At 30.1% G+C, this 24,754-nt stretch overlaps 3 protein-coding genes across 3 annotated transcripts; 1 reads left to right on the forward strand and 2 right to left on the reverse strand.

Annotated features, from left to right (window-relative positions):
* Positions 1 to 10,470: 10,470 nt before the first annotated feature.
* On the reverse strand, positions 10,471 to 11,902 carry LOC125418623 (vacuolar-processing enzyme). Its single transcript, XM_048462640.1, has 3 exons — positions 11,711 to 11,902; positions 10,911 to 11,075; positions 10,471 to 10,716 (listed from the first exon to the last, which is right to left on the reverse strand). Exons 1-3 carry the CDS (start codon positions 11,900 to 11,902, stop codon positions 10,471 to 10,473), a joined length of 603 nt encoding a protein of 200 aa, XP_048318597.1.
* A 1,723-nt stretch (positions 11,903 to 13,625) lies between these two features.
* On the reverse strand, positions 13,626 to 15,459 carry LOC107410518 (uncharacterized). Its single transcript, XM_016017950.4, has 3 exons — positions 14,859 to 15,459; positions 14,638 to 14,701; positions 13,626 to 14,344 (listed from the first exon to the last, which is right to left on the reverse strand). The coding sequence occupies exons 1-3, from the start codon at positions 15,386 to 15,388 to the stop codon at positions 13,862 to 13,864; spliced, it is 1,077 nt and encodes a 358-aa protein (XP_015873436.3). The 5' UTR covers positions 15,389 to 15,459; the 3' UTR covers positions 13,626 to 13,861.
* Positions 15,460 to 22,798: 7,339 nt separating this feature from the next.
* On the forward strand, positions 22,799 to 24,330 carry LOC107410519 (23 kDa jasmonate-induced protein-like). The gene is made up of 2 exons (XM_016017951.4): positions 22,799 to 23,324; positions 23,830 to 24,330. The coding sequence occupies exons 1-2, from the start codon at positions 22,872 to 22,874 to the stop codon at positions 24,028 to 24,030; spliced, it is 654 nt and encodes a 217-aa protein (XP_015873437.3). The 5' UTR covers positions 22,799 to 22,871; the 3' UTR covers positions 24,031 to 24,330.
* The last annotated feature ends 424 nt before the right edge of the window (positions 24,331 to 24,754 follow it).

The raw sequence follows: 24,754 nt of genomic DNA on the forward strand, positions 1-24,754 counted from the left end.
CTTTCATCATAACAAATGGCCAAATTACTACTTTGAACAATGACCCCTACACCCTCCACAATCGCTTGTGCAAGGGTTAGGTCTGCTTCAGCTGCGGCTCTTAATGCATCCCAAATCTCTGGAGTCGAAAAAAACAAAAATCATATTTAAGATATACATCCATGAAAACAAACCAACGTCCAACAATATGATATCTATGCACACAGAGACACATAATAAACATATAGAAAATATGGAGACACACACACACATTTGTAAGTATGTGTACATATATATGAATGTGTGTGCCTGTAAGCATAAAAACTAAAAAGTAAATTGTCATAAGGCAAAATGGGTTCTTGTTCCTCAACTATAGCCCTAAGAACTATAAATTTCAACATCCATAGGCAAAAGCAGCTTCACCATAGTGTTAAGAAGATCTTTTCAAGCACAAACAACAATCGTATCCGAATATTGGTTACATATGTCGATGACCCAAAAAAGGAAAAAGAACTGTAGAATAAAAGTCCAAGAATAAAACTAAGTAGATGAAATGGTGAGTGGATATATCACTTTTGGTAAACCTATGCACATAATTCAAAGGCAAACATTTTGTGCATGATATTTTTTATTCAAACCCCCATCTCAACAGTATAATCTTGTCGACGACCAAAAAATAAAAAAATAAAAAAAAGGAGTAGAATATAAATCCAAGAATAAAAATAAATAGATGACTGGGTTAGTGGATATGTCACTTTAGGTAAACCGTAAACGTATATACAGCTATAAGAACCACTTGCTTTAGCCCCTAGAAAAGATCATGGGTCCTTTACTTTACTTTTTTCAAGAGACCACAACATCAAACAGCGACTTCCTATAAAATTTGAGTGCTAGCAGAGGTGCAAATGAAATATGAGCCAAATCACAAACTCGGTAAAATGTTAAAAGCTAAGTTCCACTAGATCATTAAATATATATATATATATATATTCACCCAACATAACATATCGGAAAAAAGAACTCTCAATTTTATAAAAAAAAAAGAAAAACAGAGTCAATAGAACCCCTACTGTTTGCTGTAGATGCACATAAAACTTCCGAATAAACTCACAATTTGGCCAGAAAACCACGAATACTCCCACAACCACTCAGCACTTGAACCAAAATAGTACAAATCGAAATATATGTTTAATCTAATAGACTATTCACATGAATATAGAACTTTAACATGCTAAAACCAGCAGACCCAAAAATAAAATAAAATAAAATAAAAAACCATTTCGATCAAAAAAAACAATTCCAACTATAAATCCTAGTGATACACATTTACAACCATTAGAAACGCCCACAAAGAACCAACTTTCGTAATCAACAATAGGAACCAGAATTCCAACACATAGAATCGCCCCCAAAAAAAAAAAATATATATATATATATATATCAACAAAAGCCACCCAAACTTGTCTCAAATTGGCATTGGTAGAACTGAGATTATAATTTTACTAAGCAAAAGAAAAAAGATATCATAATGTTTCGGTTTATTTTCTCACTTGCATAAGTTTCCTGAGCTTTCTGAGCCACCAAACAAAAGGAGAACCGTCGGAACAAATTAAAAAAAATAAAAAAATAAAAAAATCAAAGAGTGAGCTCACCGTCTCAACAAACTGGTTCTTCTATGATACCGGCGAATGGGAGGACAATTTTGCTTGAAGTGAAAATGGCGCTTGTAACACCCCGTCCCAAATCGCACCGGAATCCGTGCACGTTGACCGAGGTTGACCGTTGACCGAAGGGGGTCAAAAGTTGACTTTTTGACTCGGTGGGAATTTTGAGTTGACCAGGGTATCGTGGCGAAGTGCACGATGCCCCGAGTTCGTAGACTGGCAGCACGTCGAAAACGGAGCTACGGTTTGAAAGTTATGGGCGAAACAAGTTGCGGTCCAAATTGTCCAAGGGGTGCCGAAGTTGACTTTTTGTTTATGGGGAATTGAGCTTTGACTCGTGCATGGTTGTGAAGTGCTCGTCGATACAAGTTCACAGACTTACGGCACGCTCAAAACGGACATCCAGTTAAAAAGTTATGGACGTTTGAAGTTTACCGGATACCGTATTATTTTAATGTTTTTGGGTCGGTGAACAGTGAAATGCCACGTGTCAACTTCTGATTGGTCCACGTGGCATGAACAGTATCACACAGGGGTTTTTATTTGTTAAAATTCCCGGGGAAGAGAGAGAGGAGAGAGAAAGAGAGAGAGAGAGAGAGGACCGGCCGGCCACCGGAGTTTTCCACCGGCCGGCTTGCTCTCCTCATTTCCGGCAAAACCTCCAAATTTCACGGTGAACGGCCGCCGGACGCGCCCGGATCGGAACTCCGAAGTTCGGCGGCGAGTTTTTCCCCTCCACCGCCGGCCACCGCGAATCGACCCTGTTCCGGCCGAGTTACTGTACACGCGCCAGCTAGCCTTGATCCTCTCCTCAAGTCCGGCCGACCCACCAAAAATCACGGCCATCGGACCACCGACGCGACGGGATCGGAGCGTTTTCCGGCGAGGGGCCGGAAATCTTCAAACGGTGATTTCTCCGCCGTCCGACCTCCTTTTTGCTCACCGCCAGTCCCGTTGGGTTGCTCTCCTCAAGATCTGTAAGTCTGCAAAATTTCACGACCAACGGCCACCGCACGCGCCGCCGCCGGCGACTGTTGCCGGTGACCGTGGCGGCACGCCGGAAAATACTGTTCCGGCGAGTACCTGAAATTCCGGCCAGCTCCAGTCCGCAGTGTTCGACCTCCTGAACCCGAATCCGGCTTTCGTTTCCACCAATTCGCGACGGTTTGGGAGAATTGCGGAGCCGAAACTCGAAAAGCTTTCCGGCGAGATTCCGACCCCGTCGGGTCCGATCACCGGAAAGTAAGACCGAATCCGTGATCCTCATCACGCGAGCTTCGATTCGGTATATAACTCGTAACCCTTTAGATGTCGTTTGCTGTTCGCTCCCCGGGTATCCATTTGGGAATTACCCGAATAAAATATTAATATTTTTGGGTTGTGCACTGTGGTTGTTTAGGTGCACGTGCGAGTAGCGGAGTTGATCCCGAGGAAGATCTTAGTTGATTTGCGTGCTCCAGGTGAGTGACCCACCTTCAAAAATTATTTTGGGCAATTAATTATATTTAATTGGTATTTAATTTAGTATTTAAAGTATGCTCATGTGGTGTGGTTTAATTATGGTTTTAATGCTGTTTAATTTAATTTATTTGTTATGCATGAGCAAGGTATGTTTCGGTATTAATTTTACGTGGTTTCAAATGTGATTTCTCGGGCATAATTGGGTTAAATATTTTACGAAAATATTTGGTTAAATTTTATAAATTATGCCCGCGGTATTTTTATGGTTGCATCTCGTATTTTGAGGAAAATTGTGGTTTGTTGATTATCGTTATTTCGTACCGAGTTGTTTAAATAAAAATGTGTGGGATGGTGTTTTGTGAAAATTTGGTATACTTCCCACGGTGGTTTTTGGAAAAACGGTACGGTTGGTTGTTAATGTTTATTTTTAGACGCACTCATACAGTATTGGTGTTCTGGTGTATGGTGTATGGACACGTGGTAGTGCGCGGTTATTATCTGGTTTAGCGCACGGTTTTTACTTCACCCGTGAGTTGCCATTGGACCGTGGGCAGGCAAGTTGTTATTGGCCACAGCCGCCCCCCTCCTTGGCCGGGTGATGGTTTTTAGCAGTCGGTACTGTCGGGACGCCGAAGTGACCACTGCAGGTTTCTCTCTTTAACCCCCCGCCAGTCGGTGCTCGGGACGCTGGGTATCGGAGGGCATCACCGGTATATGGTGTGGTGCGTCAGGTGTAATTGTCGGTGTAAATTGCAAATAATGGTTTAAACCCCAAAGGTGTTCAAAATTTTATTTACTATAATTTATTATATTTTTATTATATATTTGGGGTATGTTTTCTATTTATTTATTGTGTATCAAATGGTTTAATCCCTTGGTTTTTGGAAGGTATGTACATTGGGTTTTGCGAAAAAGTTTTAAAAAGGGAACATTTCAAACGGAGCGATTGGTGAGAGTTTTGAGGGAAATTATTATTTTTCCAACAGTAATTATTATTTATTTATTAATTGCTGGTATTTGTTCTATTCCTTAATTGCTATTACTATTATTTTTCATTATCATAAAAGGTGTTCAGTAGTTCGGGTTACTCACGGAGATGATTAGCATCTCACACTCTTAAATTCCGTTCCCTTAGGTGCAAGTGGTGGTAGACGTTCTTCCGGAGCGAACCAAGTTTTCCGCTGCTGTTGTGTTTCGAGAAGTTTCTTTGTACTCTTTCATTTCAGTGTATTATTTCTTTCAGCCTTGTTGTATTCTGTTGTTTAGCACTTCTTAAAGCTCTGTATACTATTGGGATACTTCTGTTTTATTTATGCACTGGACTGTTGTTGCTTTTGAGAAGTGCTGAAATTTGTGGAACCAGTTTGTAGTTTGTGGGAGGAATAAGGGGATGTTTTTAGAAGTGTGTTTTCAGTGCAGGTAGTTTGTGGTAAGTAAATCCCTTAGGGGAGGCTCTGTCGGATTTTCCGTTGGAGGGTCCGGTAGGGTTTCCCTGGGATCAGGGCTGTCTAGGGTTCCGGGGAAGGAATTCTGGACGGGTCCTAACAGCGCTGGTGTGTTTCTAAAGGGAAAGGGAAAGCTTAGCTTTGTTTTTATGCCCTAGTTCTGTTTCGAAAGGAAAAGGGAATGGAGGAAAAAAAAAAAACCAAAAACAACAAAATAAAACAAAGTTGCATTTCGGTAGAGAAAATAGACCAAAAAATAAAAGTACAAAGGGTATTTTGGTCCTGATATACTAAAAGGTGGTTATTTTTTGAAAAAAAAAAAATTTTGCTATTTTTCTAAAATGCAGTTGTAAGGTGGCTATTTTTCAAAAAAACCCCTTTGATTATTCATATTGTTGGGCAAAAGCTACCTAAAGGCCCAGGCCCAAAAACTTACATAGACAAGGGTAGTTATTTTTACATGATCATTTTCTCTTTTTCCATTGTCTTCTATTTAAATTTTCAAAAAGACCATTCTTTATTAAATGTCTGTTAAATTCCAGCTAAGCAATTTTATACTGTTTAGTATATATCAACCAATGAAATTCTTTAGTACATATAAACTGATTAACACAGCAACTAAATGTACATTTTAACCTTTAATATATAGATATATATAGATATATATAGTTTTGCTATAGAAATAACCAAGTGCATTTCATAAGGTGACGATATAATACTAAATATCATTTAACATAAAACTGATCCTTCCAAAAAGAATATTTGGTGTTAGAATTTTATTTTATGGAGTGAATCTATTTCTTTTGATAGCAAACTTGTATATATATATATATATAGAATAATTATTCAATCAAAATATTTTGATTTTATAAAATCAGAATACAATGTAAAAAAATAAAGCTGAGTTGAAAATAATTGATTTATCTTGAACGATTTAAATTATATCTTTATTTTATAAAATCATCATATATTAATTGGATTTGAACTGTATATATATACAGTAGAAAGATATATATTAGAAATATATACCTTATTCCAATAGAAAAATAAATTAAAGAACAGCCACAGGTTCTTTTAATATATATGTTTTGCACGTGGCTTTAATATTTGAAGAGCTAGAGTCTTAGGCTTGGTTTAATATAGTTGTAGCTTCTAATAAAATTAGCTTCAACTGCATGGAGAAATAATTAGCTACAAAAATAATCAGTTAAGTATTTGGTAAAAAGATATTTCAAAATTGCTGTAAGTTTTAAAATCAACATTTAAACGTGTAGTAAATAAAAATAATCAGTTAAGTTCTAACCATTTTGTTTAAGAGACAAATATACCCTGTGTATATTTTAACAGGTTAAGAAACTTCTTTTTTTTTTCTTTTTTTTTTCTTTTTTCGTGACTCTCATCTTATATTTATTCTGCATGTTAAGGCGCCTCCACTTTTGCAAAATTTATTTACTTTTTCCCACTGTCATCTCTCTCTAACACGTGGCCATCTCTTTTCCGTGGAACAATTTTGGTTTTTAATTTTTATAGTATTTTTGTTTTTCTTTTCTTGTTTTCTTCCACCATCTCAAGTTTCGCTTACTCATTATCTCTCTAAACTTTACATCATCACTTTTCTTTTTTATATTCAAGTACACCATTATTTTTTATATATCTCTTACCCGATTTTCTTATATATATATATATATATATATATATTCAAGTACACCATTATTTATCAAAACAAAAAAAAAAATATATATATATATATATATATTCAAGCACACCATTGAAAACAATTCTTTACATTCTACAAACAAAAATGCATTTACCAAAAAATATATAAATAAAAACATAAATAGAAAAGGCCAAAAAAAAAAATGATGTCAAAATGATATCTCAGGTATTATTTTATAAATGTATTCATAAGGAATATTTCATCCTTGAATGTTATTATAAAATTCTTTTTTTTTTTTTTCCATGACCAAGATGAGTTCATAGTGTTTTTTTTTTTTTTTTTGGTGAATAGCTTTCATAGTTTATTACCAAAAAAAGGTTAAGTTAATTGTTGAATTATGAAAACATAACCATGATTTATTTTGTGATACTTGGTGCCAATAAAATGAAAAAATATGCATACACAATTTTGGACTTATTTGTTTAACTTAATCGGTGAAATGAAACCCACATAACTTTAGGGGTAGAGCTTACGAAGAGGGTTAGCTCCAATGTTTGAGCACCTCTACTTGTGCACATGAATGCACAAGTTCGAATCATTCGGAAAACAGAAAATTTGGATAGTTTGTAATTTAGATAATGTTTTAAAAAAAAAAAAAAAAAACTTCAGGGGCAGAGCTAAGAAAGTAGTTGAGAGGGACACATGTAAACAGGGCTAACTTAAAGTTTCCAACCACAATTTATACATTTAAAAAAAAAATTTATTTCAAGCATTGTTATTAATAATTTAAATATTCACCACATAAAGAAAAATGGTTATTTTGATTTTTCAATAATTTTGTATAATTCTCTAGAAATATAATTTATGGAATATATTTTTATTTTGTAAAAATAATATGCATTCTATTTATTATTATTTTTTTTGATCAGATATACAAATATAAATAACAATGTTAGAGAATATATTTTATCTAGCCAAATGAAAGACACCCTCAAAAATCAAATATTAAAATACAAAAATATAATCAAATTAAAGAATACACGGATATAAAAGAAATAAATGCTCATTAGTTAATAATAAACTAGAAAACAACAAATCCAAATGGAAATACAAAAATTCCTATATATAAATATATACTATATATATATATTAAAGTTCATATAAATATTAACTACATTAAATATAAACTAATTTTTTTTAATGAAAACTTTTTTTTTTGAGAAAACATATAAATACTTATCACTAGTCAACTATTTTAATTTGAAAGTTATCACCAACCTTTTTAATAATGTCTTATATACTTAAAACTAATAGAGTTTATAATTTGGAAAACTAAATGATAAGAGAAATAATAATGTGTATAGAATAGTTAATTCTATATTAGGGGGTGGAATATACATATTTAATGATATTTTTCTTAATTTTCTAAAAAAATATAATAATTATTTTTTTAAAAAATAATTATAAAAGTCTCCTTGCCAATGTTAGAATTCCAATGTGAATGAGATTTTAATTTTAAAATTCCTTGTCTGTTGTCTTAGTCATAGAGTTCCCACGTGAATGAGATTTCTTTTTGGTGTTAGTCAGTGTTTTCCTGTCTTCATTCACTTTATTTCTTCAACCATGTATTAGCCAAAAAAAAAAAAACTCAAAAAATTGACATGTAGCACACTAGGGGATATCATTACATGGCCCACTCAAATAATTGACATGTACTACGCCAACAAAACCACCGGTGGCAGTTTCATAAAACGTATTAGGGAGGTACCACTAGGTATGAACGATAAAATATAAAATAAAACTATTTAAAATTTAAAAAAATAGATATTTTAAAATAAAAAGTGAAAATTTAAAATGACCATACTATTTATTTTTATTTTTTTTATAAATATTTAATTTGTTATTGAAATTATTTTTTAAATATTATATTAGTGGAATAAAAGTTTATATCAAATTAAATTTAAATAAAAATGTACTTAGCTTTTTGTATTTGTATTTGTTTTCGAAAGCTAAATTAAATTTTTATATTAAAATGTTAAAATAAATAAAATTTTAAATTTTTTTTAAGTTTTGATTTTTTAAAATAAAGAAAATGAAGCAAATAAAGAGTACATCGAAATGTTTAATATTTAACAAAAAGAATTTATAAGTTAAGCTTTTAATTAATTACAATTTATTAACTACAGTTTAATTCAAAAAAATTGAATTAGATCATTGAAAATTTTAACAAAATAAAAATTCCTTTAAATGTGGAAATATTACCAATATTAATGTTTTAAAAATATTTATAGCATATTTAGTAGAGATTATTTGGGCCATTATATTAGATTAAGCATCATGTAAACCTTTATTGAGAAAGGGAATAAAAAATCAAAATCTAACAAATTAAAGGAGAAATTTACAATTTAAAGGGGAGCTACTTTACTTAGTATGATAAAAATGTAAAATAAAAAAACAAAAAATTGAGTGGCTGAGACTGGATGCGGGCAATGGAGCTCCACCGATTACATTTCTTCTCTAATAAAAAATATATATTTTTATAATTTTGCCCCAACATCTAAGATTTGGTAGACAGAAACCGAAAGGCAATTCTCATAAAAAGAACTTTCCAGATTCACTTCCACAAAATCTCTTTGTCCCACTCTCATCTTTCTCTCTCTAAGGCGTGGTCTTCGCTTCTCCATGGAACCATTTTGGTTTTTAACTTTTATTCCATCTTTTTTTTTTTGCCCTACCCGCTGGAGTCTCACTTACCTGACTCTCTCTCTAAAACTTTCATCCTCATTTTCTACCGTTGAAAACAAATATATATATATATATATATATATGTATATATATTTGTTACTTAATTACATTGTACAATATATATATTATTATTGTTATTATGATGATGATGATGATGATGATGATGATAACAATAATAATTATTATTATTATTTATTATTATTATTCTAAGCCTAAAAAGTATAAGAATAAAATTAAAAATAATATTTAAGCTTAATAGTATTTAAGTTTTGATGTTATTATACATTACATACATGTTTACATACAAAACTTTGAATTCTATCATATTTGAAACTTAAATATTATAATTTAAAATAATTTGAAACAACATCTTAGAAATAACTAAAATTAAATATACTGAAACAAATAACAATAATAATAATAATAATATCAAATATATCATTAATATGTAATGAAAATTTTAAAAAAAGAGAAAAAACTTGCTTATCTATTAAAACTATTTCATATTAGAAAATAATTTAAAATAATCTGAAAAAAATATAAGAAATAAATAGAAATTAGACATATTGAAACGAATAATAATAATAATAAGAAATTGTTAATATGTAATGAATTTTTTTTTTAAAAAAAAAGAAAAAACTTGTTCATCCATTAAAACTATTTAAACACTACTAATTTCTAATTTATTATTAAATATTTGGATTTCTCAGAATATTAGAACTTGAACTTTAAACATCTATTATGTTTTGTTAGTATTGATCTGGTTGATAAAATCAATATATCTGAGCATATTTGAAAACTTATTTAAAAGTTTTAATATTATTAAATATTATTTGGATTTTTTTTTTCAATCTATATCGTAAAAATTTATTAAAAATTGAAAAATTAACTTCCATAAATAATATTATTCAATTATGAAATTCAACTTTAAATGTATTTACCTATATAATTTGTTCCATCTATGAAATTCAAATTCAAATGTATTTATATAATATTTTTTTATCTATAGAATTCAAATTCAAATTAAAATATATTTTTTCATTTTTTGCGATAATTATTTTTCCTATATTAAATCCTGATAATATAACTTTATTATTATTATTATTTACCATACAAATACATTTTTCCTTTATAAAATAATTTATTTATGGTTATATATATGTTTAGAAGATCAAATAAAAAAATCAATTTTATTATTGAAATCTATATATTATGATATTGAAATTCCATTTATTACATATCAATATATTTATATATATATATATATATATATGTATTAGCATATAGAATCTAATTATTAATTATCGTATATAATATCTTTTTATTTCATTGATGCTGCAACAATTTTTTCTTCTGTAACCCAGCATTGCACATATTGGCAATAGCTCTGCTGTATTTCAATCCATATGCTGATTGAAATCCACAGTGATCCTCGTAAAGCCCTCACCATCAAATGAAAGGAGTTAAAATTGAACATTAGGAAAGCAGTAAAGATAATAATTTATATGCTTTTAATTGATTATAAGATTTCCGTGAATATATAAATGGAAGGCCTTAGTAGCTTCTTAAGACAGTGCCAATCATCTACAACAGCTTGGCCTGGAGATCGGACATTATTCAACACTTTCAAGCTCTTTTTCTGTCCAAACAAAAGCTTCCCTATCTGGTTTATGCTGCAGTCCACATGTTTCCTCCGAGAAATTTCATCATCTAACTGTCTTTTAGCTTTCAGCTTCTCTAGAGAGCCTACAGGACCGCTGTGGTACTATAACGACAAAGACAGATCGATCACTTATATTAATCAGATGAAATTTGATGTTTGGAAACCCCAGACTTTATGAAACTATTTATAACACAATGGTTATGTGAATGTGGTATACAATTTGTTATCTGTAAAGGAGTTCAGATATTAAACTTGTTCCGAAAATGAAGTAGATTTGCATCACGCTGGTCAACAACCCCTGAGACTGATGGTGAGGAGACTTCTTCAGTGGAAGTAGATTTATGTGGAAAGACGTTGCTTGCCACGAAAGCAGAGAGGAAGTCCCTTCTTAGAGTTGTATTCACATATTGCATAACATGAGAACTATAAGTATTAGTACGGTTACCGGTTCTCTTTAAAACCTGCGGTGACAATATAACAAACAACTCACTTAGAAAGCTCCTTAGATACATTTCATGGAAAAGAAAAACATAATATCTTTCTTAGAGTAACAATTCAGATGCTTAACTGCTTCATATTGTTACCCCAGAGTTTCCTTGTGCAGATCATTTTGTCGCGTTTAGTCAAAGATTGGCAGAACGACAAAATTAACAAAATAGTTAGGAGACTAGTTAATGACCTCTGTCTCTTGGAACTTATGTTTTGATTGATATAATTGCAAGAATGTGGGATGCGTGTGGAAGTCATACCAATCCTCCATCCAAGAAATGCTATATAAGTCTCCCAAACAAGTGCCTAGTCCTCCTTTAGGATTAGAAGATTCATCAGGACAATATGTTGCATAACTATTTTCCTCTGCATTTGAATGCTGTTGTTGCAATAGGCATTTAAATTCTTTGGAAGGAGACCCTCAAACATACTCTCAGATTCACAAGCTTCTATGTAAAATGCCTGAGTTTTTATTTATTTATTTCATAAGATAAAATTGGTCTGAAAAAAAATCCATCAAAAATGAAACCCTGGACTAAGACTTTCATATATAAGTTGCATTATGGTTAGTCTCTGTAATATTATACAGGTTACAAAATCTGTATACCGTTTTTCTGTAAGCTTTAGCTGCAAGCTTCTTTTTCAGCACAGCTATGGGATCTTGAGCTTTAGCTGCATGCTTCTTTTTCAGCACAGCTCTGGGATCTTTAGCATAGACATAATCTCCATCTCTAGGCATTGCTGAGCACAAAATATAATGGATGTTAAGGATTTCAGGTAAATCTAAACTTTTCTCCATGTTATATACATTTAGATTGATTTAAATCACTAACCAGTTAATCCAACACCGCCATGGTCAGCGTAGTAAATAAAAATTAATATGGTCTTTTGGACCGCTATTCACAACCTTCGTAGATTTGCGTCACGCTGGTCAACGACCCTTTGTGGCAAGCACGTCCTATTGAAATAGTATATAAAGCTGATTTGGAGTGCTTAATGAGTATTGAAAATGATATACATTAATTAATAGATTGGGGCCTACTAAATAATTCCTTCCAAATTAAATATATACCTCTTATTTTAAACAAATTTTATTTACACATTTTGATTTTGTCATTATTTTATTTAGACCCCTATGCATTTAAAAAATCATTATTCATCTCCTTTAATTTTCTATATTTATCAAAATATATCTATTTATCAATTTTAATTAGTTTTTACCAGTTAATTTTAACAGTTAAAAATTAAAATAAATTAAATATCTCTATTTTATAATTGAAAAATCTATATTTTATCATTGAATAATATTATAAAAATATAATTTAGTCATTTAACTGTTAAATTAACCAATAAAAATTAATAAAAACTAATAGATTAGTTTTTTTCGATAGTTTTATAAAACTAAAAATAGAAGAATGATGATTTTTAAAAAATGTGGAATCTAAAATGAAATAATAACAAAATTGAAAAAGTATACATGAAATTATCCTTATTATTTTGCAAGAGATTATCTAATAGGATAAGCTTTCTTCATAGGATATATGCTCATCCAAATATAAAAAGCAGCCTCATCATCTTATGCTTATCTCATAAAAAATGAGAAAATTTGCAGATTGGTACATATTTATTCACCAATTGGTAGGTCTGGCTTAGGGAATAGATTTTTATGTTTTGGATGGCATTGCTGGCCGTAGGTCTAATTTACTGACAACGCCACCAGAACCTTTAACATTTATATTTTGAGGATACAGATGTTGTCTCATTTATTATTATTATTATTATTATTATTATTATTATTATCCATGATATCATTTTATTTAAAAATATCAAAAATAAAATAACATAAACTAAGTTAATATATATATATATATATATTTTATGAGAAGTTAATATATAAATATATATATATATATATTTCAGTGATGGATCCAGAAATATGTCCAAAGCGGCACTATTACGTATCAACAATACTATTGTTTTTTTTTTTTTGTGGGGGGGGGGGGGGGGGGGGTTAAATTCTATATATCAATAATATAGCAACTTATATATATGTAAAAAGGGTAATTAATAATTTCTTTCATATTCAATAAATGGAGATAGAAGTTCTCTGCCATATTCTGACCATAATATGAATTGTGGTAGAAAGATTCGATTATATATGGACTGGGAAATTTATTTATTTATTTATTGCTATTATTTTCAATTAATGATGGGGCCCATATAAAGTGGATGCCTATATTTTGTGAGCGATCAACCAATGACTCAGCCGCGCGCATAGTTATTATTTGGTTTTGAGTTTGAATTTTTCTTAATTGGCTGTTTCTCGTTGATTTTTTGGCAGGAAATTAAAACGACCTCTGTGCATGTAAGTACATAGCTGGCTATTGATTGATTAATTTGCATGCATGAAACCCCTGTGCACTATATTTATAATTTGGCTTTATCTTCTTCGCAATGTATTTTATATATATATATATATTTTTTCTTGAGTGGTTTCTTAAGTCCAAATTCAAAGATATATATGATAGGAAACAAACTGGATTTATTCATAACCATCACTTAATTGGTGGTGGATTTATTTATTTAATTTACTTTTATACATATCACGACACCGCAAACCATCACATACAACATTAATTTTACAATATGATTACCCTACTATTTTTAGTATATATATTATATATAAAACATCTACCACCATACCATTATAGTAGATGTAGAGAGGATATGGGGTGTGCGTCTAAGAGACTTGTAATGATCACTTAGCTTGCCTTTGATGAGCAATTTGAAAAGCCAAAGCCTTGCCATCGGGCATAGGGGCAACGTAGCAATGTTCAGATTGGGTGGTATGCTTGGTGACGTGGGACACTTGCCCTGTGCTAAACAGCTTATCAATCAGCCACCCGGCGGCCATGCTCAAAATGAAAGCCCCCGCAATGCCAACAATGAATCCTCCCTCTGCCACCAGACTCACCCCAAGCACAGCTGCCTCTGCACCCACTAACTCCGTAGTCAAGGCTGCTCCGACGATATTCCCGAGCATCGAACCCCCCACCAACGCTGTCGCTACCACGGCATCGCGTGTCGCCGTTTGAAACTTGTGTTCCGAGGTATATACGTCCCATACCATAACGCCTGCCGTGAACAGGAGTACGGCTACCCCTGCAGCCCCAACAACTTCCGCGAACCCTATTGACAGACCTCTTCCCCTCCCAGATGCCTCCAGGATTTCCTCGTAAACCTTAAAAAATACATGCATATATACATTAATTAATTCATATATCTTAATTGGACTGAAATTAAAAAGAAAATAGTTCTAATTACATTAGGATAATATAAAGTTAACAAAATTAATTAGAATATTGTGGAAATCAATGAAGGGTAAAATGAAATGGCTATTTATACTTTATTCTGATTTATTTTCATTATAATTATCTATATAAAGTCATATGATATCTTGATGGGATATGATTATTCATTAAGTACATTCTTTATCTCAATATGCATAATATTATCATTGATTAATTAATTTACCTGCACCTTTTGTGCATTTTCAAGTTCCTTGAAAGGCTTTTCAAACTTAAGCTTATTCTTAAACCTGCAAGTGATGAGGTATATTAATTAAGAAGCGAGTGTATGATCAAGCTGTTTTACCATAAACATATATGCTAGCTAGTTAGTAATAGTAGCAACATATTAAATAAATCAATCTTATATATCAGTCTATTTAAAAACAAGCAAACAAACAAAGAAACCTGATGAGTAAGCTCTCGAAGGTGATGTGTTCATTCTTGATCCAGTTGGAGAAAGAGGAAAGAACAGGATTTGAATGCTTGGTGGCATACTCCACCATAGCTTTCTCGTATTCCTTTGCATCAGCGAATAGTTTAAGAGCACCTGAAGTGTCGTTAGGATCCAAGTTGTGGAGTTTATGGATGAGAGTTTTGGAATATTCAGTGGCTTTGTTAAGGAGGCTCCTTCGCATGGTGTAGTTGCGGACGCACTGGAAAGAACTGTTGATAGTCCATTCCATAGCTGAGAAGATTTGATGGGCAGCTTCAGATCGACGAGTTTCATCCTTTTCATAATCCTTTTTTATTTTCTCACCACTATCCAAAAGCTCCAATGCTGATGTGTAGCAAGCTTTGCTTTCGTTCAGGTATTTTCGCCGTTCGGCTTCCGACTTGAATTGGATGTGTTTAATGTTCTCTACTTCCTGGTAGTGAACCAATTTCGTCAGACGCCGCAGCTCTTCCCCATGAAGACTAATTAAGCGTTTACCCATTTTAATGTGATGGATAAGCTTATGCAAAGATCGGTCGAGAGCCACTGCTTGCTTGCTTGTTGCTAATAATTATGCTTGCAATGGATGGGCATTTAAATATTGAAAACCAAGTAAAACAATTTTTTTACCGCGAATAATCATATACTTAAACTCATCTAGCTGTAACACCGTACGTATATTCTTTTCGATATCAATTATCAATTTTGCTTCTTTCAAATATCTATCAATGGTAGTTAAACTTTACTAGAAATTTTAAATAACTATAAATTCAGAAAGAAAAAAATCAAAAATCAAAAACCATTATAATTTCAAATGATTTTTAATTTTGTGTTGATGTTTTTATTATTTTTTTCACTAAGCGTTTAGAATTAATTGGGATCTTAACAAATTCTTACTAATATTAATAAAAATTTGAATTAAGCAAGTTATGTACAATTAAATAGAAAAAATAAAAACAAAATACTAACACGTACCCAAATACCATATTCGTTCTTTTCCCTAAAAATAACCAGATAGAAATATTAATTTGTACAGTAAGTAACTATGTCTTAGTATTAATTAGTCGATAAGTTTGTATTAGCTAATATTAATTTCCATTAACTAATCTTAGTATTATAATAAATGTTTAAGTACTATATTTGTAGTATTTTAAAAAGATCTAGCATCAAACCTTTAATTTTTTTTTTTAAAAAAAATATTAAACCTTGATTAAATGGAGTCTTCTGATCAGAAAACAAGAGCAACTGGACAGAGGATCATAATCATATTCTTTTGGAAAAAAAAAAGAAAAAAAAGAAAAAAAAAACACAAACACTCAAAGGTACTGCTATAATTACCATCAAGTTATTAGCAAACTATTTACAAATTAATATTGCAAAATAATGTGTCATTATTTTATTATTTTATTGGTTGAAACCACTATAAATTAGATTTAATAAATGAATAAAACTTAATACAAACTAATAAAAATTTACATGTCATTTTGGCACATTGTTAATTGATGAAAAATACTAGTTATCATCATTTTTAACAATTATAACATCTCAAATGAAGATGTGGATAGTGAAAATAGACATACTATATAAATAATATGAATAATAAGAAATTGCTCTCCAATGACAATGTCTAGTATGAATGTTAACCTAATGTGGCTTAAACATTGTCAACGTGAGAGCATCTCTAACGGTTTTGTCTATCGGAGCTTACGTGGCAAGGTGTTTAGAAGGTGTTGATGATTGGATGACATGGTATCTATCAATAAATAATATCTGTTTAAAATCTTTCTCCAATATGTAATATTTAGAATTTTAAATGGAATAAATTCATATGTTGGGAGAAGAGATAATAGGAGAGAGGAGATAGAAGAAGCTATAAAATGATGAGGGGAGAGGAGAGATGTAACAACTTGCCTCTATTAGCGAACCTGTCACACATTTAACTTCTAAGTTCTCTTAAACTCTGAAGCCAGAAGCTCTGAAAAGGCTTCGACATTATGAGAGTGACCATTATTACATTTGAACCATCTGTTATTCCACACTCAGGTGATGTAGAATTGGATACCAAATAGCCTGCCAGTGCCTTTTGCATCCTTTTATACTAGTGATAATAATTCACCTCCTTTGGGGCCTAACGTCCTTGTTGGCACACTTTCGGCTCTCCAATAGTGGACCTATCACCCTCTGTTAATATTGTCCATAATTTAGCTAACGTACTCGATATGGGACTTTTTTGTTTAAAATTTCTTAGAAGATCACCCATCTTTAGACTACTATAACCTAAGTATACTTAACTTTGGAATTCTTATGAACCCTTAAGTCAACTGCTCTTAAAAAGGCTCAGCGTTATAAAAGAGAATATTATTATATTCGAATTATCCCCCATTCGACATCAAAGCAATGTGGGATTAGACACTAAGTAACCTGCCAATGCCTTTTATATCAGCCCACATTGGACACTGGTTGTCACAAGAGAGAAGTGATTGAATTTATGACTCAAATTGTCTAATTGAGAGCATTTTAATGGTTCTATCCATTGAAATTTATATGATAAGGTGTTTGGAAGATGTTGATGTTTGGATGATATAGTATCCATTAACAGACAATATCTATTTAAATTTTTTTTCCAATGGATCCCATTAGAATTTTTAATAGAATGATTGACATGTTGGGAGAAGAGATAAGAGAAGGAAGGAGAGAGAAGAAGCTATGAATTGATAAGGAAAAAGGAGGGAGAAGAGTTTGAATTTATGACTTACACCATCTAACATATCTTCCATAACTAAAGGTCAACTTCTATTTGTTTTAATACCACCTTACCTTCCATAAATAAAGTTCGACTTCTATTTTTTAATACCACCTTACCTTCCATAAATAAAGGTCAACTTCTATTTGTTTTAATATCATCTCAACTTGATCGAGATCTTGCACAGCACCATTAGAGATGATTCTATTAAAAGATCGTCTGTTTTTTTTTTTTTTTTGAACATTTAAACTAATTTTTTCATGACTTTCTAATCATAAATGTGAGCGACTTATCAATTAAATTGATATACTCCTTGACAATTGCATTTTAGTCTAATGTAGCAAAGCTTGTTTTAGATGGACAAGCCAATGGCCAGATTATTGCTTTAAATATCTATTTTTAAAAACTTTGTCAGACATTATAATGTTTCGTTAAAAGTAAGTTTTTTTTTTTATTTTAAAAAAATCAATTTAAAAAAAAATATTGATAAAATATATATAATTAATTAATAGCCATAAAAATAATTTCCTACACACTACCATTAGAGAATAATTTTAAAACTAATTGTACATTTATGTCACTTAGAATTAGATAATATCAATTTTTATGCTACATAGACAACAATCCATATTTACTATTGGAGATGCTCATTTATATATGTCATTTGGTAACTTAAATATCTTTCCAAAGAGTTCATCTTTCCAAATCAAGGTTTTAAAATGCAAAATTAATACATAATTAAATACTGTCAAATGATAATGGTCAAGTCAATAATAAGCACAATAATAATCATCATCACTGGTGATAAATAGCAAAATAGGTTAAAAGAATATATGGTTTGTTATTAGGGTCCAACATGTACATGTACACGTCCCATCTTTATTTGGAATATGATTCCTTTGCAATTACATCAACGGTGCTTAGTTTCTTTCTACACCACTAGGACAATCCATTGGACAATTCCTCACCCTTTCTACTTTATATTACAAATTAAAAGATAATATGAACAGGGCATATACATCATCAAGATGCTAGAAAATTAAAAGATAATATGAACAGGGCATATACATCATCAAGATGCTAGAAACTATTACAAATTAAAAGATAATATGTACAGGGCATATACATCATCAAGATTCTCTTTCTATCTATATTTTCAAAATCAATAATGTGAAGGGTACCAAGTTATATACGAAGTGATATGGTAAAATGATGTCTCTAAGTATTTTATAGGTTTGTATTGAATCTTACCTATCGGTTTACTTTTTTTTATCAATTGGGGAAAAACGATTTTACCATTAGGTTTTGAACCCAAAATTAGAGGTTATTACCTGATTATTGCCAATTAGTTATTCATGATTAGTTTATGTTTATTTTTCAATCAATAGTAACATATTATTTTGTTAGATGATCCTTTTACCTCATGTAGCATTACACTATTTATAATAATAAATGTCTAAATCGTTTCTTTATATATATATATATATATTCCCCCCCCCCCCCCCCCCCCCTCTTTTTTAGAAGTGTTTGATTTTTATACATGCCTACATACATGTGTGCGTGCGCGTGTGTGTAGTTTTTAATATAGTAAAAGACTTGCATATTATATTGGCTGTCCGGAGGAAAAAAAATAAAAATTAAATCAATCACTAACAACAATGTCTTACACAAATTTTATAGGTTGTTTTTTTTTTTTCTCTTTAAATTTTAAAAATATATATATTTAAATAGTATGTAATTCTCTTGACAATGTGAGAGACTCATACATGCATATAGGATTAATTGTAATCTATATTAGAGATTTATTAACGTGGCAAATATGGTATGGATTATTAGTTGTCCAATTATATTTTAATTTTAAACCATTAATTTAAATGACATTTTAATATTTGATGCGTCAGTGCGTCCGTGCCCACTTATATTACAACATAACATAACTCTATATCAATATATAGATATTTTGAAGATTCGATCCTCTAAGATGTGATGGTATATCTTTTGGCGATGTCTGTCATTGAATCAGATTCGCTTGTGGATAATGTCCATCAGTGTCTTGAATGAATCAGACTCACTTCACTTGTGGATGGATAATCAGTAGAACTGATTCACTAATGAGTAAGCCAGAATCTCAAATCTGGTTGCTGCTGATGTAGAAATTCGCTACAATTGGATTTTAACTGCCAGAAATAAAGAGTTTTTTTTTTTTTTTTTTTTTTTTTTTTTGGGTCAGAAGAAATTGACAAGGTTTCTGGAAGGGGAAAAAATAATTCTTAAGTGATCAAATTTGGTTCATGAATTCCAGAAATAATGGCTTATTGATTTCTAAACAGAGAAATACTAAAACGCAAGGAAATTAAAGGAGAAAAAAGCATTCAAATTTGTTAATTTGTAATTAATTAATCAGCAACTAGCATTTTAATAAATTCGAAGATCCGTTCATACAGCTTCGCAAAGATATCACAAATATAATCGATTTTTCTAAAATGCAGTAAATTGGTCAGTTTAACTAAAAAAATAAATAATTTTTGATTTTTTTGGGTATTAACGGTTCTCGGAAACTTATTTGGAGTGCAAAATATCAATTTCCAAAATATATATATAAATATATATATATATATATATTTTTTTAAAAATGTTCAAAAGCTTTGATAATCACATTAATTAATTTCCACCAAATGATGAAATAATCATTTTTTGGCCATGAAATTGGAATTTCCTATTCTATCATCATAAGAATGACAAAAGAATATAAAACGAACTATAAAAATTAAACACACAAGTTTTAGCCACAACTTAATTTCTCTTCATTTTCTGCTCAATTTATTTTGGAAGTAATTAAATTTATATTTCCAAAATATGTATTTTGTTCAACAGTTTCTTATATTATCACTACTAATAATTAAAGCTTGCGGCTAGGCAAACAAAAATGTCGCACTACAACTGTTTTTTTTTTTTTTTATCTAAGAACCATTAAATCTTGTGGCTGGAAACCTACTGTGACTAACCAACCACGAACGAGTTTCGCCACAAAATCCTGTTAGTTACAAAGGCAAATGTGGTTTGAAACATAATATGAAACAATATTTCGCCATTTTTTTTCTCTACCTTGTAATATAGTAGATGCATGTAAAATATTGTAATTTGTAGCTCTTTACTTTCTTTTGTTTTCTATTTATTTATGTTTTCTTAATATTTAATCATCCCCTTTTTTTTAGTATTGAAATGTGCCATTGTGTATACTACACAAATTAAAATTTTCTAATTAGAGGATTCCTGCCATTACAAGTACAGGAACAAAAATATATGGTCTAATTACGGGTGTCACACTCTATTTAGATTTTTAGATGTAAATAAAATTCAAACAATAGTTATCAACTCATCGAACAGTTAATCTCTCTCAAAAAAGCATTTCATAATTTAATTGTTAAAAACTTGCTTCAAGTATATGGATATAAAAGAAAATATTTTATTAGGGGAGGTCCAGCAGCTGATATTGCTTAATTATCGCCTAATTGCATGTAACCCCATGAGATATTCATATTTCATTATGTGGATTATATGTAACAAACTGTTAGTTAGGCAACATGAGAAGCCTAATGTCACCCACTAAAAAATTCACTATATATATACACACACTATTCTTACATTTGAATATCATAATTTATAGGATTAATTACCAATTAATACTTTAAACTTTCACGGTTATACAAATTGAATTCTGAAATTTAGAATATTTTAAATTAAATTTTTAAATTTTAAATTTATTACAAATTAGTTGATTAACGATATTAATTTTAATTATTATTAGATGATGTCAATATGTTGAAATCATATTTACATTATAATTCATTTTTAGCAAAAAAATTTAAAAAAATATTCTTTGAAAAAATAATTTTCTTATTTTTCCTTTTTATATTTATAGTTTCTTAATTAAAAATTTGTATTCAATCCTATTTTGTTTAAACTAAATCTCTAGAGAAATTAAATATATTTGGATCCAAAATAAAACAAAAAATAAAAATTTAAAATAAAATTGAAAATTTTTATTAGATCAAAACTTATATAGAATAATTTTAATGGATCAAAAATTAATAAATTTTTTATGCCCAAACTATAAAAAAAAAGTCCAAATTAAAAAAATAGACCAAAATTAGACAAAAGATTAAAGTAAATTTTAATTTTTATAGTTTTTTTTAATTTCGGTTTAAGAAGAAAATGACAGCAGATCCACTTACACTCATTTGCAAATCATTAGATTCTACAAAGAATTTATAACTATATGAAAATTAGAAATTGAATGAACCACTTTTGCTTAAAAAGATAAATATCTAAAAATAATGAAAATAAATTATTAAACCCAATAAAAATAACAAAAGCAATAATAATAAATTTATTTTTATTGTTTATATTAGACCAAAATAAAAAACAATTTTTACTTTTATTTTTTTGTCTAACTTTTATTTTTTTTGTGATTTGATCGTAAAAAATTATTATAAATTTTTGCTCTAAAATTATTATTTTTTTAATTTTGGTCTAATAAATTTTTTTATTAGACCATAAATTTCAATTTTATTTTTATTTTTATTTTTTGGTCTAATTTTAGGTCCAAATACATTTAATTTTTTGAAAATTTGAATTCAAATATAATAGAAATGGATACAATTTTCCAAATAAAAAGCCATAAAATTAAAATGAAAAACTGAAATTTATGTTTCTCAAAAAAGCTTTTTTTCTTTTTTTTGGCTAAAAAACAAATTATATCATTAGCATTATGATTTCATTTGTCGGTAAAATTAATACTGGGATTTACAACAAATATAAAATTTTTAAATTCAATTTAAATAATTCTACATTTTAAAATTCAATTCCCACAATACAATGTTGAAATTTTTAAATACTAATCAGGTATTGACTTTAATATATAAAAGTCACAATAGGGGTGCAATTGACCAATCACTCTTTGCATCCCGATCCATATCTATATATGGAGAGAGAGGAGTCAAACTCAAATACGGACTCAACTTTATATGTTGGGGTGGAACCTCTTTCTTCTGGATTCTTTAATATTCTCTTTACAGGTGCAGGTGGACCCAACATGCTTTTAGTAGCAACATAGAAATTTTTCTATATATAGTGGCAATAGATAGGCAATTAATGAATTAGAAGCATCATATAGAATATATATATATATATATAGTATAGGCAGGTAGGTGAATAGGTGAAAAATTCTAAGAGAATATATATGGGAGTGTTTGGCAACCCTATCACCGATGAAACCTTGGAGGGACTGCCTCGATACGAAGGAAAAAAAACTATACTAGCCATAGACAGAGCTCGTGTGGCTCTGAATTGGAAAAATGCAGAGGGAAAAGATGTGAGAGCTCTCCAGTACGCGGAGAATTTCAAGGCAACATGTGGTGTTGAGACTGCAACACTTTGCCTTGTTTACAATGCTACCGGGGACACTGTAGAATATGCTGGCCACAAAGACTGGCACGGCTGCCTTGGGTCTGCTCCGTACCCGATCATGATCGAAAATGGACAATGGGGTGTCTTTCTCCACCGCCAAAGTGGTAAATCGGGTTCCGGCTCTATTGGGGCTGTTGTGTACCGTGGCACCAACGCAAAAAATGAGTCTTGTGATTGGATGCTGGCATGGAACAACCCTAAGGATAAAGACAATTATGGCAACCATGTAAGCATATTGCATGCATTATTAATTTATACTCTCTCTCTCTCTCTCTCTCTATATATATATATATATATACATATTAATTAATTCCTACCTAGTCACTTCACACTTTATTATATACATGATATATATATATATTTAGTGCTAAATTAATATACAGTATCCCTCCTCAAATTTTATCAATTTTCCCATTTTTCCTTCCAATTTTTATTATTATTAAAATGGTTTTCCACTTAAATTATGGCATACGTCAAACATGTATTGTCAGGCATTTTTTATTATTGCAATAATAATAATAATAATTGATTGCTTATATAATAACTAAACATGTTGATCTCTTTTTATGTAAATAATAGAGCATATGTTTAACTGAATAAGAATTTTTTTGTTAAAAAGGAAAAATTGTTGAGAAAATGAACGGAACTAATATGTCTGTTGGACTTGTTATTCATTTATTATTATTATTATTTTGTTAGAAATTTGATAAACGAAAGCTGTGCAAATGCAGGCATGTACTGAAATCCGTGAAGAAAACCACTTTAATAATGATGGTACTTGGAAGATAGTACATGATTTATTGTGGAAGTCTAGTGTTGAACGCAAAGGCGAGTCGAATGGATGCTTGTCATTTGTGACAATTGGGAATGACGACTACAGCATATTCAGGGCAATACTCACGCTCAAAAATGCAAATAAGAGCACTCGCTAGCTGGTACCACTGCAATTAATTGATATATAATATATATGTATAAATATGGAATTAGAAGCTCTATAATCTTCTTAGCAAAAGGTAAATAAATTGATAAAGCAGCTCTATAATCTATATTATGAAGCCCCTGCAATAAAGTAATAGCAGCATGTTTGTCGTATGTGATGTAAGGAATAATGACATTATCATATGTCAAATGTTAAATGTCTTCCTTTGTCCCAAAAAAAAATAATAATAATAAAAGGTAGCATGCATAATATATAATTCCTTTAATGAAAATATATATTATAGTATTTAATATATATTTCCTTTAATAATAAAAAAATATATATATATATATACATACATATATATTTATATATCCGCCCGTTATAATCAAGATTCAAAAAATCAATATCAATGAAAATATCGAGAGTTTAAAATACCAAAATTTCTATGGAAATATCGGAAAATATCGAATATCAATAAAAAGTTATAAAAAATGATGGAAATTTATTTTAAAAAATGAAAATTTTAATTGAAACTTTAGAATTAGCTTATTTAATCCATCATTCATCAAATTGATTATAAAATTTGCTAAAATATTGAATGGATGTTATATTCTTCTTAGTAAATTGATTTATAATAAGCATTAGTAACCATAAATGAATTATTATTAATAAAAATATATCAAAAAATATATAAATGATAAAATTATTTATAAACTAAAATATATAAAACAATT

This window comes from Ziziphus jujuba, chromosome 12 (genome assembly GCF_031755915.1).
Source record: "Ziziphus jujuba cultivar Dongzao chromosome 12, ASM3175591v1".
NCBI classification, from domain to species: domain Eukaryota; kingdom Viridiplantae; phylum Streptophyta; class Magnoliopsida; order Rosales; family Rhamnaceae; genus Ziziphus; species Ziziphus jujuba.

What these genes read in the sequence shown, in the direction of transcription:
- LOC125418623 (XM_048462640.1), bottom strand. Translation starts at nt 11,902, where the DNA reads ATGGAGAAAAGTTTAGATTTACCTGAAATCCTTAACATCCATTATATT. An exon ending in CTAAAGCTTACAGAAAAACG is followed by an intron (nt 11,076 to 11,710) that starts GTATACAGATTT and finishes TTGTCACCGCAG; the next exon opens with GTTTTAAAGAGAACCGGTAA. An exon ending in CCTCACCATCAGTCTCAGGG is followed by an intron (nt 10,717 to 10,910) that starts GTTGTTGACCAG and finishes TTGTCGTTATAG; the next exon opens with TACCACAGCGGTCCTGTAGG.
- LOC107410518 (XM_016017950.4), bottom strand. Translation starts at nt 15,388, where the DNA reads ATGGGTAAACGCTTAATTAGTCTTCATGGGGAAGAGCTGCGGCGTCTG. An exon ending in TTCGAGAGCTTACTCATCAG is followed by an intron (nt 14,702 to 14,858) that starts GTTTCTTTGTTT and finishes CATCACTTGCAG; the next exon opens with GTTTAAGAATAAGCTTAAGT. An exon ending in AAAATGCACAAAAGGTGCAG is followed by an intron (nt 14,345 to 14,637) that starts GTAAATTAATTA and finishes GTATTTTTTAAG; the next exon opens with GTTTACGAGGAAATCCTGGA.
- LOC107410519 (XM_016017951.4), top strand. Translation starts at nt 22,872, where the DNA reads ATGGGAGTGTTTGGCAACCCTATCACCGATGAAACCTTGGAGGGACTG. An exon ending in AAGACAATTATGGCAACCAT is followed by an intron (nt 23,325 to 23,829) that starts GTAAGCATATTG and finishes GTGCAAATGCAG; the next exon opens with GCATGTACTGAAATCCGTGA.